The sequence below is a fragment of the Gavia stellata genome, chromosome 4 (assembly GCF_030936135.1).
Source record: "Gavia stellata isolate bGavSte3 chromosome 4, bGavSte3.hap2, whole genome shotgun sequence".
Taxonomy (NCBI): Eukaryota; Metazoa; Chordata; class Aves; order Gaviiformes; family Gaviidae; genus Gavia; species Gavia stellata.
This window is the reverse complement of record NC_082597.1, coordinates 1,834,257-1,852,833: the sequence shown is the minus strand read 5'-3', so window position 1 is coordinate 1,852,833 and position 18,577 is coordinate 1,834,257. Positions and strand designations below refer to the sequence as shown.

At 47.3% G+C, this 18,577-nt stretch overlaps 1 protein-coding gene across 2 annotated transcripts in view; it reads left to right on the top strand.

Annotated features, from left to right (window-relative positions):
• Window positions 1-117: 117 nt before the first annotated feature.
• Window positions 118-18,577, top strand: part of UBE2H (ubiquitin conjugating enzyme E2 H) — a 52,175-nt gene continuing 33,715 nt past the window's right edge. For both annotated transcript variants that reach the window (XM_059816939.1, XM_059816938.1), the window contains exon 1: window positions 118-197. In XM_059816939.1, coding sequence (XP_059672922.1) covers window positions 145-197 — 53 coding nt within the window. In that variant the 5' untranslated portion in view covers window positions 118-144. The remainder of the gene's footprint in view (window positions 198-18,577) is intronic.

Here is an 18,577-nt window from a genome sequence, read left to right as displayed (position 1 = left end):
AGCGGCAGCAGCGGCGGCGGCGGCGGGGGGGTCCCAGCGGCTCGGAGCCCGGCGCCCCCCTGCTCCCCTCGGTGCTGGGCGTCCCCGGTCCGCGGCGGCGGCGCTGACAGCCCGCCCGGAGCACCGGGGGCGGCCGCGGCCACCATGTCCTCCCCCAGCCCGGGCAAGAGGCGGATGGACACCGACGTGGTCAAGCTGTATCCTTCCCTCACCCCCCACCCACCCTCCGCCGGCAGCCCCGGGGGGGCGGCCCCGCCTGCTCGGCCAGGCCTGCAGCGGGGGGGGGGGGGAGGCGGGGGGCACCGGGGACCCCCCTCCTGTGCCGCTCCCCCCACCCCCCCGGGCGGCGGCAGCGCCCCTTTCTGAGGCCAGGCCTAGGCCTCTCCCCAGAGCTGGGGCTTGGATCTGCCCCCCCGCTCCGCGGGGTGAAGGCCCCCCCTTACCGGGGGGGAGGCCTAGCCACCCCGCCCCGACTCTTCCCCTATTTGGGGGGGGGGTTATCCCCTTCCATGGCTTGACAGCCACAGCTGGGGTGCCCTAGGGGTGTCCCTGCAGGTGCCCCCCCCTTGGTGAAGGCCCCCCCAGCCTGGGTGCCCCGCACCGCCCCCCCGCCTGCCCTGCTTTGCGGCCCGGCTGCCGGGGGGAGGGCGAGGAAGGGGAGAGCAGCTCCAGCAGCCACAGCCCAAAGAAAGGCTTTTGTGGTGTTTATTATTATTTACTCCCCGATTTCAGCCTGCGGTTCATGAAGCTTCTGGTGCCGGCTTAGGGATTTAATTTTTTTTTTGGGGGGGGGAAGCGTGGGGGCCCCCACGGGGCCTGGCTCGCAGCAGACCCGTGGCTGGGTGATGGGGGGGTGGGTGAAGGGCGCCAGGGCCCACAGCCCATCTCGCAAGAGGTCCCGTTTATGTAACGCTCCAGGTTAGGTTAGGCTTTATTATTTTTATTCCCCCCCCCCCCCCTTCCGTGATAGAGCTGTTTATATTTTTCCTCCTTATTTTTATTCTCGGACCTTTACAGGGTGGCGAATCCTTTTTCTCTCTGTCTGGAGTGTGGGTGGCGTTGAAAAATATCATTGGGAATTTGGTTCTAGGATTGTTTTATTAATAGTTTTTGTTTACAAGGTGGCGGTGTGTGCCGAGAGGGGGTAGAAATGACAAGAGTGGCTGAAATGTTTTTCAGCTCTGTTGACTGAACGTGCCTGACCTCCCTCAGCAGGACTCGGGTCTGGTGGCTCTAACTTGGCGGTGGTGAGGGGTCGAGAAACGGGTCTGATTTACTTTCCAGAGAGAGATAAACTTCCTTGGATTTTGTGTTGGGTGTTTTTTTTTTTTTGAGGGGGGAGGGAAGAGCGGCACCGCTCCTGTTTGTGGCGTGAGGGCGGCTTATCGAAGGAAACTTCTGTTTGACGTTCAGCCTGTGCGTTTCTCTCTACAAAGCTGCTCTTCGTATATTTTTCGCCTTGTTTTTAAGCAAATAGGAAATGACTACCGATCATGCTTGAATCGGAGCTATTTTTATCCGGGGGTTTAAAGTTACACACATGTCATACTCTGCTGAACACCAATTGCAATCGATGCTTAATCGTACCGGGAGGAGGGTCGGGAATTCCAGCTGTTTAGTGTTTGTGGGGGGGGGCAAATAAAATCTTCCTTAGGGATAGTCTGGAAAGAGGTCTGGGCCGGAGAGGGGCCGAGGCCCAACCTGATCTGCTGCTGCTCTCCTTTCCCCTCCCCCTCTCTCTTTTTTTTTTTTATCCCCCTCTCCTTTTTGTTCGATTTGTAGCCGGCATCTCCAGCGATCGCAGCATTTTAGGAGACAAAGAGCAGGTTTTTCTGAAGTGGCTTCGCTCGCTCTGTATTTCTAGCGGCGGCCGTGCCGTGGTAGGTAGAAAGCCCCGAATATCTGGCATTCCTCCCGATGCCGGGTAGTTTCCGCTCTGCTCTCTTTCTCCCCCCTGACAAAAGAAACCCAAGGCTTTTCCAAAAGCGAAGCTCTTGTTATTGTCGGCGCAGCCTTCCCGGTGTTTTGAAGGGTGAGGGTTAGAGCTCGGTCTCCTGCGGACAACAAACTTAGGAAGTTGGATGTGTCAGATGACTCTCCTCACCACTCCTCCCTCCCCAGCCTTTTTTTGTTTGTCTCCCTGACTTGCCTCGCCTGCCCGGGGTGAGCGTAGCTCGCTAGGCCCAGGCTCCGGAGACGCTTCCCTGGGGAATCTTCCTCTCTGGAAGCTGATCTGAAATAAGGGTCTAGTTTGAGACGTGGGAGCGAGGAGGGCCTTGGTGGTCACCAAAGGAAAAGAGAGGGCTCGTCTGAAGGAATGTGCTTAAAGGCTGCTCCTCCCTGGGGCTCGAGGGTTTTGTTGTGTTGAGGTTTTTTTGGTGTTCCCCCCCCCCCCCCTTTTGCTGCCATTTTCATTACAGTTTCCCTTTTTGGCCTTTTTTCATGGCTCCAATGGAGAATAATGGCATGGATTTATGGCCTGCCAAGGGCTACCTTTTTGAGTAGGGAGGGGGCGATGGGCAGAGTGAATAACACCGCTGCCTTCTCCTGCTCTGACAGGTTTAGGAGCCGAGTGGGTTCTTTTTATTATTCCTATTTTCAATCCTAACACGTCCGTGTCCTTTTGTGGATGCCTCTTTGTGAGCAGGGAAGGGGAGAGGTTGCTCAGCTCTCTGGGGCTGGTGGGGGGGAAGCTCTGTGTGTGCGCGTTAATGTGTTGGACTGATGTTTAATAATCGCCTGGACGATTATGTGCTGAAACTCTGAGTCACTCATTGTTTCTCTCCTGATCGCGCTCGCAACGTTGTGCAAACGCTGGGGAAGGGCCTGCAGTGGGGAGCCACGCTGCCTTCCTCCCCTCTCGGGGGGCTGCTGCCGATGTCCCCCACGCTCGCTGAAGTTTTCTGGATGACCTGTGTACCCACAGAGTGGGGGGCACTGCCTGCACCTCACCTGCAAGTGTAGCTTTGCAGGGAGGCTTCGTGCCCCCCCAAAACGCCTTGAGACCCGCTCACCAGCAGCCTGGAAGCGTGGGGAAGTCCCATGGGCCTGTTGGGAAGCGCTCAAGCTCAAGGCCAGGCCTCTCCAGGTAGCCCCCAGCCCAGATGCCCCCACCCTGGGGACTGTGGGGTGCCAGAGCGGGGGATCCCATCCGCGGTTCCCCCTGCTTCGGGGTGAGCTGCCGGCCTTGGAGCAGTGTTTGCAGGCAAGAGGCCTCGGGCAGAGCTCGCAACTCCGCGGATTGGCTGCTCTGTTACTACCCGGAAACCGGGACCGGGGCGGAGCAAGCCGGCAGCTGATGGGGTGCCCCAGCCAGCGATGTTTACACCCATGGGGGGACGCACCCCAGCACCCCGCAGCCCCCCCGGACCACGGGGACGTTTGCTACCGGCTGTGGCCGTTCCAAGCCAGCTTTATTGTTCTGTGCCGGGGAGCAACACGGACGCTCCAGGGCGAGCTGTTTGCAGCCTCCCCTTGGACGGGAGTTTATTTTGCGCTGATTTATTTTCCTCCTTTTGTGGATGGATGCTTCTGGCTGGGTTGTAGTCCCCGAGCTCTATTTTTAAGCATCGGAGCTGGAAAAGGGAAGTGTCACCCTGTTCTGTGCATGAAAGGAATTATAAACAGTGTCCAGCTTCATTTGAATCTCCCTGTTCTGACCAGTTTACAGAGCTGAAGGTTTGTAACATGCGTCGGAACTACCAGGGAGCGTAATGCACGGAGCGTTGCACTCCCTTCTAATTTTAGGCTTGTCCTGAGTCAAGGAGAATAAAGGTACAAAGCTCCTTAGTTTACCTGCGGAGTATTTTGTAATCGCAAAACTCCCCGTGTTTGCTCCGCTGAGATCGGCTGAGGCAAAGGGTAGGACACAGTTTACATTTGGGATAAATTCCTTTTTATGTTCATTATAGGCTTACACCGCACTTATCATCCTACTTGAACACCTTCCAAGAGTCGCGTTGAGCAATAGGACGGTCACGTGGCTTTGTTCTCGTTGGCCTGTCCCCAGGGGAAGAGCATGTGCGCTGGAATGTCTTGTTTTGGTAGGGTTTGGTGGTGTTTTGTTGTCGTGTTTTTTTGGTTTTTTTAAAGGATAGACATTTCTGGAAACTTTTACGAGTCAGAATGTAAATTTTAAAATGTCACACTACACTTCTTTCTGCTCTACTTCTGGGGCTCTGTTTTAATGAGGTCTCCAGGGACGAGGGTAATCGCGTGGTGGTACTTCAAAACGCACAAAGACGTAGCGATGGCCCCATTTCAGAACTGGGAGAGCCCCCCCGCCCCCTTCCCCCAAAGCAGTCAGAAATGCTGGCACAGGTTGTGGCTTATAAATAAAATCCAGTTAAACGTGGCTCGGAACGTATAGTGCTACCTGCTGTTACGACAACTTTAAATTCACGGATCGTTCTGCCAAAACCAAACCAACTAGAGGAAGAAAATAAATAAATCATCTTTGTTGCCTAAATGACAACTTTGAAGGGTATCATCTTGCTGCTTTTAGAGCTGAATGCGGCGTCTTTGCTGGCGGCTGGATTTTTTTTCCCCCAAAAGGACGGGCTCTTGGCTGGAACTGTAAGTTCACTCTTCCATTGTTGCCTTGTCAGTTTGATCGCGGAGGCTATTGAAGCTCGGGCTTGTCGAACAGACCTGAAAGCGCAGTGCACCTGCTTAATCATATAATTGCGATGGTCATTGAGATGAAACTGTAGAATATGAATTTGGTTAAGACTGCTTGGAGCAGAGCGCCTGTTCTAGCTTGACATCCCAGCCCTGTTTAAAATAAGAAAAATAAAGCCTTTGTATTGCTCTGCGTTTGGGTAATTTTAACTATTTCTCCGTCTTGTTCCCCGGACTCGCAGCGGGGATTTTGGTATTCTGCATAGTATGGCAGTCATCTTTAGGATTATGCTTATGGTACCCAATTCTTAAGATTAGACTGGCATTAGATTACTAAATGCTGATTAAACAAATTGTGAAGGCTGTTTCTTTGTAGTAACAATTTTAAAAAAAAAAAAAAAAGCACACACAGGATTTCCATAAAATAAGTGGCTTGCCTTGTAAAATGGTGTCCCTGCTCTCCTTTCTGCTGCTGTGTCTAGAAGGGCGTGCTTGATATTTCTGCTGTCTTTTCTAGTGAAGCTATACTGTGATCTAGGCAGGCTTGGATTTGTAGTAGGTGATTGTTTTTAAGTGTCATCACGACTATCTTACAATCCCGGCAAGCTTTTGGAAACACGTCTCGCTGAGTGCACTCCCACATGTTCAACATTTCTTAGCAGCAGCAGCCAATAACGCTAGCTTCGAGCATGGCTGCGAATCTTGCAGACCCTGTTAAAGTCTTAATATGTAGGATTAAGCAGAAGATGCCCCCTGATGAGACTCTGTTTTGTTTCATTTGCCAAGGAGATATTACATTTAATCTTCATGTCAGTACAGCTTGTGTTTTGTCCTGGTTGTGGTTATCGCTGTGTAATGGCATTAAAATTATGTTCTTTGTTTTTTTATGGTTTTTTAAAAAAATCTTCTGAAAAGCTTGTAAGCAAAGCCTTGAGGTTGCTGGACGCTTGCTTTGTTGATACCTGAGTGGCGAGCGGGAGGAGCTGCCCCGTGTTGTGCTGCTGCCTTCCTCTCTTGAACTCATGGAAAGCAGAGGCGTGCTCTTTCAGAGTGTTTTCTTACTTTGTTTTTTAGAATAACATCAATTAATTGCTCCTTCAAATACGTGCTTAATTGCTGTCTTACCTTGTGCCTACCTGTTGTACCTGGAGCAGGTTGAGCAGACTGTTAATATGGAAGCCGAGGGAGCAAATCCTGCAAGGTGCCGAGTGCCTCCTTCGGAGGGTTGGGCGCGTGTGGAGCTCGCACCTCGCCACTGGATCGCTCTGGGAGAAAGGTGGTGGCAGCTCGCTCCTTGGAGGCTCCAGGTTTGCTGCCTCCGCCTGCCCTCCTCCCGAAGGGGCAGCTCACTGCACAGGCTTTCACTTCTTGGGCAGGGTCCCGTTCTTGGAGCCCTCTGCCCTTCCCTATATCCTTTTTGCAAGCAAAAGCGAAGGACTGCTTGAATTAGGAGTCCCGATAGGCTTTTCTCCGCGATTGTTTTCTTATTTTTTTTTCTCCTCAAGCAAGTTAAAGCAGCAGGAATTGGGCTGTTAGGAAGGGAAAGGTGCATCCGAAACCACCCCAGAATAGAGCGATTGCTGGTTGCAGTATAACTTAGTGTTCTCAGCACCTGTTAGTACTTGGTGCCCTTCTTAAATGGTGATTTAATCAGAGTCATAACCAGGATAAACACATAACAGGTTGTTGTTAAGGCAGGAAAGTGCCCACAGTTAAAGCAACAGGCTCGTGTATGGAGTGGGTTCCCAGCCAAATAGCTATCTGGTTTACTGTCTGCTTAAATTAGAGGTGGTGTGATGCTGAGGGAGAGGTGTCTGAATTTTCTGCTTTGCTCTCCTACTGTTCTGGACATTATTCTGGCAGCAAAGATGAGAGATTGCTGAATAACATCTTTTTAATATTGAATGTGACTTATATATGTGGGTGTGCGTATAGGAGTTCAGTGTTTCATTGTGCGTCTTATTGTGTGCATTCAGCTTCCCTCCTTTCACTCCCTCCATTTCCCTGTGGATTTTGTCCATGTATTTCTGGAATAATGAACATAGAGCGTTGCTCTTTGTTTTTCTTCACCAAAATAGAGCTCGCGTGACTGAAGAATCATACGACCTTGCCATCTCTAGTTTCTACTAGGTCATGCAGCCTGTGTGCCGGTGCCTGTCGATTCTAGCAGGGAGCTTGCGGACAAACTGCCCTCGTTGTTAGAAAACACCCCGTGTGATGGATCTTCTACCACATCCCAGGGAAATGGTCCGAGTTAGTTTTATGGCTGGCAGAACTATGTGGTTCTCGCTTTCTTTTTTACATTTTTTCCCTACTAATTTTTTATTCCTTTTTTCCACCTTCTTGGCATGTTCAGAATTGTTTGTTCCTTGACGCTGATACACTTTGAATACTGGTCAGCCAGTGCAGAAAAGTACAAGCACTCACTCACCACTAAGGCAATCTCTGCTTAGTCTTTGCCAGGCTCTTCCCTCTCCTGTCCCCGCTCAGTCCCTTCGGCCTTGTGACCACTCACCTCTAAATGCTATCTCCTCATCTTCGGTTTCCATCTTCTTCCAGTTCCTCAGCCTCTCTGATAATGATCTGTCTGAGATTTAGGGTGGATTTAGTCTCTTGGAAAAAGGTGATTTCACTGCCTCTTGGGCTTGTGTAGCCATTAATGATTCTCTGCAAACTGGGGCTGGTACTGGCTTCAGGACTAAGATACTATTATTTTTTTGTTGTTGTTACCGTTGCAGCTTCCAAGAGCTGTCCTCTAGTCTTAAATCATTTGACTTATTCCCTGGAGCAAATTGGTTCAGCCTTTCAGGAGAAGCCAAATCACTCACAGTCTATTTTCTTGGCATTAGGTGTTTCAAATCAGGTAGAGGGGTGGATCTGCGTGCATAGTTTTTAAACTGAGGTGGTGGTGGTCTGTCGACTCTAATCCCTTTTAAACTGCGAATTACAGAGCCTGCCTGTATAGTCTGCATGATCCACGTACAGGAAAGCACAGGAGATGGTGTGGACTTCCAGGTATTAGTGACTCAGTGTGAGGAAGGGATTTTTAGGATAGCTGGTTTTGATGGTTTTCAGAGGGTCAAATGCTGCTTTCCAGAAATGACTGCATTTCGCTGGTACGTGCTTTCCTTGGACTAAATGCTAGAAGAAAGAAGCGTAAAATATTTTCTTCGAGATTGTACAAATAGAGTGTCTGGGTGGATTATTCTGAAACGTTTTGCACTGTCTGGCTGTAGCTGGCTTCAGGTTTTTTTTTGTGATACTCCCATAAAAATGGATGTTTTAAATTTGTCTTAACGTTTTCGTTAGGAAAAATCTGCATTTATGACAGTTGCTGCCCTTTAGGGAAGCTTAACCCTGGAGGCATTTGTCATCCCCTGTGAAAGGTTGAGGTTAAAAGCTGACAGTTGATTGTTAGATAAATTTTGCATTATTTCCAAATTCCAGTGGGCTTTTCACCTGGCCTTGAGCACTCTCTACTCTGAGAGCGGTGGTGGGGGACTTAGCATGTAAATTATAGACGTGCAAATCATTACTGCCTTCCCGACTGCCTGGCTACTCTCCGTGTAACAGCTGATTGTTTCTAGTCAGTCGTCTGTGGACCTTTTATAATGACTGTATTGGGACAGACTATATGCAAACGGAGGTGAACAAGAGGGGATGAGGTAGTGGTATGCATAATGAATGAATAGTATTGAGAGAGGATGAATAGTGTCCAGTCTGCCTGCTCTCGGACCCTCAGCCAGGTATGACATTGAAAGGTAAGCTTAAGCATGTTTGCACTGGAGGGGCTCTGGCAGTCTGTAAAGTCTGAGATTTTGACTAAAACCTAACAGGATTTAGGATAGGATCATGGACTTACACAGTTACCAAGCATACCCCCTGAAAAAGGTAAAAATCAGTGTGTGGTACTAAAGCAGGCCTGCATGTCCCTGATTAACCTCTGGCATGGTAGATTAATAGATGCAAAGTTGAAAAGATTGATAAATCATTGACTTAAGCACTTTGGCATTTCTTGGTGGGCTGTGCTGCTTTGTTTTGTCTTGACGGTGGCGGGACCAGGCGTGCTCTGGAGCTGCGAAGCGACGCGTTGGGGCAGGGGTGAATGTCTGGTGAGACACCCGTTCTTTTGTGGCAGAAAAGCTGGATGAGAACATAAACCCAGGCTGTCTGCTGAGGTCTGACTGGAGCTCGAAAATAATTGTGTTCTTAAAGGTGTCTCTAGATCTAAATGCTATTTTAAAACTGTGTTGTGAAGCTGTAGTTTAGTTTTTGATCATCATTGTGGACACGGTTGAAGAGTTAAAACTCATTTGGTTTTAGGGACAACTGAAGCTGCTCCTTTAAGTCTTGCTCAGTCAACTGTAAATGGTTTGAAGCCAGATCTTTTTTTATTTTGAAAAGAACCAGGTTTGGTTTTTAAATGCATTTGGAGAGGGGGGGCTGTTGGCTTTTCTTAAATCCAGTATCAGCCTTGGGAGATCTTGCACTGAGAGGAACCTGGTGCTTTTGAAACCTGAAGGAAGAGAACATGGCATGGAGTTCGTGATGGACGCAATCCCAAACTTGCCCTCGTGCCCTGGCTGTTCCCAAGCTGTTTTGTTTGATGAAAGTCCTCTTTTTTCTTTTTTTTTCTCCCCCCCCCCCCCCCCCCCTTTACTCTTTTTTCTCTTTAGAGGTGGGGAGAGGTTTCTTCCTGGCGATACATTTAATGAAAGCTGGTGGAAGCTAATGCTCTCTTACGCTCTCCCTTCTGCTGAAGGCAAATGAAACCGGTTATGTTTTACTTCCACCTAATACCATTAATTCAAACTCTCTGACCTTCCCCCTCAAATCTTCAAAGCCAACACAGCTGAATACGAATGCGCACAGAGCAGCAAGGCAAGTTTTAAACCACGCAATAACTGGTCTGCTTTCACACTGCGCTCATGTTCTGCATGAGATGTGTCCGTGGTACTTGGGAGCGGTCCTACGTAGCGATGCGTTGCGATACTTCTTGAAGGTATCTGCATCATGCTTGGCGGTGGCAGTTGCAGTTTGCTTGGACAAGAATGACGTGACGTGGACTGATTTCTGCAGAAGTTTTGGTGATGGCCTTGCTTTGTAATCCTCTAATTTGTATGACAGGATTGTAAAGTAAACAAGGCTGAAATAAAGAAACAACCCTTCTAGGAGTGAAGCATTTATCCTGGAAATGCCAAATCTAACTGCGATGTGACTCAGCATGGTTATACTGACTTACTCCTCAGTGCTACCAAAGCCACCTTCTACTTTTTTATTTTTTTCTTTTAAGGCTTTCAACCTGCCACTGTGTCAGTTGTGAAGTGAGGGAAGCAGTGAAAATAAGGAAGCTGAATGATCGCCGTTTTGTTTAACAGGCCTGGCATCGTAGGTAACTTAATACTCCTTGCCTAGGGGAGGAATCTGTGCATGGTTATTGGGGTAAGCTTAGATCCCAAGAGGAGAATGTGGCTTTGAGACTGGGGGGCACGACGCTCGGTTGAAAAGTTGAGATGTCAGAAATCAGATCCTCGTAACTCAGTACCGGAGTCCGTGTTCCTTGAAAGGGAAGGTATGCGAGGAGGTGTTAACTCACCCTTCTCGCGACTGATAGGAGTGACTGCGCCGTGCAAGTGAGCTTATGGCTAGCGCTGCTTCACGCTTTTTAAAAAGTTGTGGACACCATAATGAACTCCTGTGTTTTGTGTAAAGCTCCAAGGTCCTGCATTTAAACAGATTCTGGCGTGCTTGCAACTGCTGAAAAAGTTATGTTAGTCATAATCCAAGTTTTTTTTATTACTTCATGGTTTCTGCCATGTTTTCTTTTGTTTGATGTTGGCAGTGTGACCAGAAGGTTGCCATGAAAAGGTAAGTTTAAATACTTGCCTTGTTTGGATCAAGAAGGAGGAGACTTAGCCAGTAAATAGCCGTACTCTGCTAACTTTGCAGAAGGCAAAAGCAGTGCATTTTACATGAGAAGAGCCACAGCACTAGCGGCTGGGGCTGGGGGGGGATCTCAAAACACTAGTTGTGGTTAAGCACCAGGCCGAAGAAATATACTCCCATGGCTTCAGCAAGTCATTTAAACCGTGAATTATTTTAATTATCGGTCACTGCTTGAATTTCCCCAGCATAATATTGAGACTTGCATTTTGCCAAATGAAACAAAAAATACTGTAAAATTGAAATGATTAGCAATAATGTACTCATAATGTTAAACCCTTGCATCCATGAGAAGGTACTATTTTGCTTGTAAAAGCATGCCACGAATATGCGTATGCTCTGAAAGAAATAAGAAAATTTGCTGACCCACTGAAATGAACTTGATGTTCAGTCCTGCAAGGCTTATTGACCACCGGACAATTAAACCATCTGCCCATCCTCTGTTGCTAAACTCAATTTTACAGATTTAGAGTATAGATTGTTTAGGAGAGGGGTGTGTTTGATTCTCAGCATACGTTGGAGCTAGAGGATTAGATTCTTGTGTTAGGATTCAAAGCGATCAAATGCCAACATGGGAGCTCCTCTCCTTGAGCTGCTTCTCATCCGTTTCTGCAGACACACGTCTGTGTGTGGATCCTCAGATGGAGTCCCTTGATTCACCTTTACAGTGACTTCTACTCGCTGAAAATCTGGCCCTGCAGACTGACCTGCTGTAGCTTTTTAAATGTCAGTTCTCTGTAAAAAGAAAGATCTTTCATCACCTCAGCGTGATGCATCGGAAAAAGATTCAGGGTTAAGCAAAGAAGATTTGCCTGTTACACCTGTTTAGTCATAGCAAGAAATGCGTTTTGTAGGGTTATTGTCTACGTGAGGATTTTAGTGAAGGCGATTTGCAGCTGTTGTGCAAAGGTGCCTTGAGAGAGCCCAGATGCTGCTGGTGCCTCTTCTCAATGTTGTGCACATGGCTTCTTGGCCTTACAAACTGTTTTTTCTCCATTAGTTTTTCTCTGGAGTTGGTTGCAAAAGTGGAGATCTTGTATGAGAACAGCTTAAGTTATAACCGGCTGCTTTGAGTCTGCAGCAGCATCTCTGTTGTGTTAGAACCAAAAGTTTTAGTTGTCTGGTGATGAATATTGCATTTGATGTAGTTTCCTTTTTCTGGACTTCAGTTTATCCATTTGCAAGGGCTTCCTGCTTGGTGTGGCTGGGGTGCAATGGGATTCTTTAGGAGTTGCATTAATATGTGTGTGTTTGGGTTTTTTTAAGAGTCTCAGAATATGTTACAGCTCAGTAGCAAGTGCATCCTTAAAATGTCCTCTGTGCCCCTCGGTGGCTTCCCAAGTCACAGGTTTCTTTGCTGCTACCTGAAGTTCGGTGTAATTAGGACACTTCAGCATATTCTGCATGCAACTCTCTCGCCAGTTTTCTGCAGACTTAGAAGGCACAAGAAGCAAGTCTTAAGATAGGTGAACTTCATAATCCTCTGTAGGTTTTGTTTTATTTCAAATAGCAGCTGGGGATCTGTTGCTGAGCACCCAGGGAAAGGCTGCACAGTCAGGTGTACAGTGCTATGATGTCGAAGGCTTTTACTCTCCTTAACAAGGCGCTTCAAACAGCAGAAAAGCTTAAATGAAAGAGGGTCCTGAGCTGGCAGGTTATGTGCTTCTGCGAATAAATGTTCCTTGTCAGTGGTGTTAGTTTTCTCTTGCTCGTTTTCCTTAATACACAAAAATTGTGATCAAGAGCATGCAAAACACCCGGCGGGGGGGAATGTTCCCCTAATTCTTCAGCACGATATAGGATGGATCAGAAACTGAAACCGCTTGGCTCAGTCAAAGCTGTTGTATATAGGTGTGAATCCATAACTACTTTTCACCATTCAGTTCTCCTGAAGTCACCCAAATGGCATCAGGACTTTGCAGCGTTGCACATTCTTCTCTTAGGAACTGAATGGAAGTGACCAGGCTGCCACATGCGTCACAGAAACCCACATCAACTGTTTTTAGGTCATTACCAGACTGAACTAAATTTAGCATATGAGCCAGAAGTGTGAGGCTTTGTATCCAGCCTCCTGCCCGGTCCCTATTTCTGGGCTGTCTGCTTGGGCTGTGCCCTACAACCAGTCGTACGTCTGCTGAAGATGAGGGGTGAAATCCCTGTCTGCTTTTTCTTTTTAATCACACAGAGCAGAGACACCACTAGGTTTGTTTGCAAAGTTCCTGAATAACACCATATGAAGCAGAGAGGGAGTTTTAGGGAAGAGCACAAGCAGTTTGCTGAGCTAGTAATAGGATATGGAGCTTCTCACCCCACGGACGATGGGCTTGAGTCCTGTCTGGGTTGACAGTGGTTCCAGGTGGCCAAGAGGAGAAGCCTGTCCAGTTTTTGGTTGCCCGTGTATCGGTTGGCTGCATCCGTAGCCCAAAAGCTGTGGATTGCTGAACTCTAGTTGCTGCCGGAGATCTGCACTGATTTGGGGATGGGAACAGCTCGCACTCGGAGCAAAGGGGGAAGTGCTTTTCTCATTAACCTTAAAATAAATCTCAAGTAGAGAACGTTCCCACCTTTCTTTCAAGCCCCACATCTCTGCTAAAATTGTCAAGATGGCAGAGATGAGTAAAGTGGGGGGAAAATAAGTCGCTCTGACAGTACGAGGGAAAATCTCAAGGCTGCTGGGAGCAGTGCACTGGTTCTGCAGTTCCAGGCTGTCCTTTATTTTAACTTCCTCGGTTGTTTCAGGATTCTGTTTATTTGCAGTAGCACACTGGTTAATAGGGGGGGTTCTGTGGATTAGTAATATTGTCATCCAAAAAGGCTTAAAGTGTGTCAAGTCTGCTTAATTCTGATTTATTAAAGAAGGCTGCGATAAATGTGTGTCTTTGAAACTCTCGCTGGGTCTGCCAGAGGTCACCTGTGATTCAGAGCATCTGGTGGAGGTCAGTGCTAGGCTTTTTGTTCTGTAGTGGTGTAAGCTTTGGGGTTTTTTTCCAGCTCATCTCTGAAGGAGGAGATACTTCAAACTGGGTGACAAAATCCCACTTTTCAGGCAGCTGCACCCGCTAACGACTAAACTGTGTTAATTAGTTTTTAGTGCAGTTGCAGTAGTGTTCCTTTGTCCCTTCTATAATGGTGATCCAAACAGATGATGTCAAGGAATCTTCTGTTTCAGCTGAATTTAACTAATTATAAGCAAGCACTGCCTTCACTCTCCAAAGCTCAATAACACAGTCTAAAAGCTGGGAATAGCAGTGGTCTAACAATAGCATTTATATCGATAGTGTGGCTTGTATTACAGTCATGTATGCAAAACTCGATTACGAAGTTCAGTTTTAAATTGACTGCTTTTTTTTTTTGATCGGCATAACAAATTTCAGGTATTGTTATTCCTGCAGGAAACCTTGAGGCAAGTGTTCTTCCTGCGGCTATCAGAAATACGTGGACGTAAATTGGGATGGCTAATTTGTAAAACTCCCCTGGGCTCTGTCTTCAGATAACTGATGTGCCTCTTGTTAGGGAGTTGGGAGGGAAGGGGGATAATTACGCCTGAGCAGATGTGCTAGAACAAGCTCTTGGATCAGAAGCAAAAAGGGTGATGAGGAGCTCCTGACTCCAGCAGCTGCAAACTCGCTCCTCTGTCCTGGTCCCCCTCTCCAAGAGGATTTGGTGCTTCTGCTGGGTAGGAAGCTTTTCTTCGAAGAGCTTTAAAATAGCCAGTTGTGAGAGCACCTTCCAAATCCTTCCAGGGAAACTTGACAGTCTCTCTCCAACCCTTCCATCTGTACAGCCCAGAGGTGCTTTCAGAGGAAACGGCCTGGCCACAGCGACGAGGACTATGTGTTCCTGTGTTTTAACAACACCCTCTGCTGTTCTGCTGGTCATGTTATATAAAAAAACCCTACCTTTTTCCCTTCCTCTGATTGTGGTGGTGTCGCTTGTGCCAGAGCGGCTTTAATGAACCCCTGCCTTCCCGCGAGGTGCTGAGGTCGGACATTTGTGTGCAGAGGCTTAGTCACATAGCTGGAGAAAGCCGCAGGGCTTGAGAAATAGCCTGGACGACTTGTTTCTGCTTCTGGTGCAGCTGCTGAACGAAGGCCTGGTCTTCAAAGCCTGGAAACCGTGTTTAAAAAAAAAAAAAAAGTTATTTGACATGACTGAATGCAGCGTAGCGGGTGTCCCAGGGTGAGGGCACCCTCCGTTCCGGGCACCGGTGCCACCCCAGCTCTGCCTCGCCGAGGTTTTGTTGATGGCTGGCGAGCTCAGGCCTGCTGGTGCATTCACATCTACAAACAAAACCCCAAACGCTTTGTTAGGCTCCTTCCTTGGCAACCTTTCTGCCGCGTCCCTAAAGTTTGCCTTTCCGTTGCACAAGGAAGCTCATGTGGGGATCATTGTTAGTCTCCAAGTATGGCTCTTTCATGTCTTCCTCTCGAACACAATGTATCTTTATACCTTAAACTTCAGGAAAATCCTGTACAGTTAATCCTTTGGGAAAGGCCAAAAACCCCTTGGAAGCGATCGAGGCTTTTAAAAATACTTATTAGCAGGCGAGTATTTAACTTCTTGATGCAAAAGCTGATGGTAGGAACTGGATGCAAGAGGAATTGCTGAGACTAACAGAAGCACCAGCCCGATTTCTTAAATTTCCAGGACTGATAAAGAAGTGAACTCTTTACAGATGGTTTGGTGATTAACTGACAAAGCCATGCCATGTTTGCGGTTAGTTAGTGGCTTGATGGATGGGAAACAGCACGCATCGACCCTCTGCCTAACCTTGGAAACGTGTTTCTATTGGTATTTTCTCAAGACTGATAGGTACAACAGAAGCCGACCTGACTTGGAGTAGGTAGAAAGTGGAGTGATAGAGCCATCTTTGTAAACTAAACCTTCAAATACAGATGGCCAAATGGACTGAACAACATAAAGCTGGGGCAAAACCACTTGCCTTGTGCATCTTGTCTCTTCACAGCCAGCACTGGGATGTTGGATCTGTTTATGAGATCTGTTGAGGAAGCAGTGAATAGGCTACAGTGCCCCATTGCTCTCGTTACATAGTAAGAATAAAGAGGATAATTGATTTAATAGCGATGACAATGGCATATTGGATTGTTGTAGGCATTTGTGCACAGAGCTGTGGCACGCAGGAAGCTCCTACAGCTTTGCTCTTAGCAAAACTGAACTGCAGTTTCCTGGTACGTGGGACTGTTTGGTGTTTTCTCTTTTATATTGCAGGTGACCTAGAAAGAAGGAAAACAGTGTCCATAAGCTTTGGCTGCTGTGTGTAACCAAGGTCTGAAAGGTGCTTGTTCCTAAATCACTTTTCCCCCCCCCCGCTTTGGTTTGAGAGAAAACAGCGTATGGTCTGTGTTGGAAACTGTGGTCATGGTTGTCATAACTTCACTGGTTCTGTGATTCAGATATGGAGTAAAGTCGTCTCTCGCTCTGTCCTTCAGGTCATTTGTTTGGGTTAAAAAAAACCAACAACATCGTGTGTAAAATCCTGTCTGAGTTGTTCCTTTAAAACGTGGTTCCTGAGACGCCTTTTAACAAAACTGAGGAGGAGAGAAGCAAATCTGATCCCTCCAGAAGTTCTGGCAGGCTCTGTCAGGACTCCTTGCTGTAGCACAGAGAGGACAAATCTGCTCCTCGAGGTTTTGCAAACGGTCTATAAAAGGCGTATTGCCCTTAGGAGCCCCGTCACCGATTTCAGATGTGCCCTTACGAGGTGTGGGTGCTGTATCGACGGACTGGTTAATGACAGCATTTTGTTAATGGACATACCAGTGTAAGCCCCTTGGCATAGGCAGGAGGTGGACAGCCTCAAGGGCGATGTTCACCCTGATGATTTTCCACCTGCTAGCAAGCCGGTCTGTGTGGTGTTTGCTGAACCTAAGAATCAGCAGAGGAGCGGAATTTAACTTGTCCTTGAAAAAATGTATTTCTAATAAAGTGGTTTGAAAGGAACAGAAATCCACAGGTGCCTCGGGGTGTGATCCACGCTGAAACAAACACCTGTATCTGGTAGAGCATCATGTGTTACTTCAAATTGGGCTGTTACGGGTGGTGGGCAATCTGGCTTGAAGGCGCACAATGACTTTTCCCCTGTGTTCCTTGAGGTCAAGGGAATTGTACTAATCTCTAGCTTAATTTCCAAATTCAGTTTGCTTTTATTTCTACACCCATCCTATAGAAATACTAGTGGTTTCTGAGCTTTGTTTTGAAGCTCGTTTCCTTGAGGCCTGGCAGATAACAACCCTTCTCCAGAAAGGCTCAGAAACGCTGGAGCTTCTGGCTCAAGTAGCAAAGTATTCTGTAACAAACAAATGTCAGTTGTGCCCTGTTCTTCAGAGGGAGAAATCATTTCTAAAGTGTCTTTGAGAGACCTTATTGCCATTCTCGTTGGTACAGAAAACACCCAGGTGGGTGGCACTTCGCTACTAGGATTTTTGATATTAAGCACATAAGCTCAGGACGTTAATGGTTGTTGAATGCTTAAAGTTGAAGAAGCTTTGTAAGGAGCAGCACTGCTTAATTTTCACTGGCACTGTCCACGTCAATGCTTGCTCTGGGCTTTGAGTCTTATTCACAGTTTAAGCACAGCTTGCTCTAGCTGGCATTTCAAATAGTTGTCGCTGTCTCAATTCTGAAGACTGCAGTTTACAAAATCCTTTAAAAAAAAAAAACCTGGTGCAGGTGTGACCTCAGCGAGCAAGAAATACATCCCTGAGTATTTCCATGTACTCTCGCATCTGCTGGTGTAGGGTTGGAAGGAACTCTGCAGAACAACGCTACGTTGTAGATAGCTCAGTATCCTTGGTGTAAGAGGTGCTTACAGAGCAGCTCGATCTTTTGTTTCTGCTCTGATGTTTCAGATACTCTGCTCCAGCTGTCGGCTCCATTAGGTTTATAGCAAAGGTCAGCAAAGCAAGCCTCTTCCATAGATCCGGTTTTAAAGCAATACATCTAAGTGGGTGCCCCACAGCTATCTTTCCAGTCATGTTGCCAAACCCTTCTGTACTTGTTAGAAAGGCAGCCCGAGCAACTAACCGTCTTGCTCTCATCGCATATGCTTATCACATGGACCGGTTCTTGGTGTGTTGCCAGGGTTTTTGCGCTAAACCAGCGCTTTCTTGTGAGTCTCACCTCTGTTGTGCCTGTACACACACACAAAAAAGAAAAAAAAGGAAAAAAATCCCACTGAATTATGTTCCTGGCAGGCCATGGAGAGCTGTCGTGATATGTTACCCTGATTCCAAGGGAGCGGGATCCTAGACTGGACTTTAAATGTGTTTCCTCTCCGCTACGATGTTTTAATAGTTGAAGCTTGAGTTTCTTTGTGCGAAGTCTCTTTTAGAGAGGACTTCAGGGTTTTTGTTGAAGAGACATCCCAGTGTGAAGTGTTTATTAAAACAGTTCTCAGGATTCCCATATTTAACACTTTCTCAATGCAGTGTTATGATGTAGTTCAAGCCGATGCAGTGTATCAGCATCTCCTCAGTGAGTCTCTGTGGCCCAATTCAGCATCCCTTGCAGGCCAGAAAAGATCCTGGTAAAGGGGAGCAAAGAGGATGGGGACTCTGGTTCCAGAACTGGTAACTGCTCCATGCCAAAGCATGTTAATATTAAGCTTATGTTCAACAGAATATAACTCTGAATTTACCAGAATGAAAATACTTGCTTTGATGCTTTCTCCTGCTCCCCATTAAACTTTGTATCTTGTTTAAAACCAAGAACTCGAGATACTTCTAGATTGTCTTCCTAAATAAAACCTTTTGCCAAAGCTCAGCTGCTGACCTCCTCTGCATCTCTCTGCTTTGACTGCAAACATGTCACATCCCGAGGGCTTTGCAGCCTGAGGAGATGGTTGTTTGTACGTTTGGGGTTTTATGTCGCTGTTGCTGTGTGGCTTGACATGCTCGCAGTTTCTAAATGACTGTGTAGGTTTCTTGGAGTAAAAAAGCGTTTCAGTAAAGTCTACGGAAACCTAAAACAAACTTCACTTGAGGGAAAAGACCGC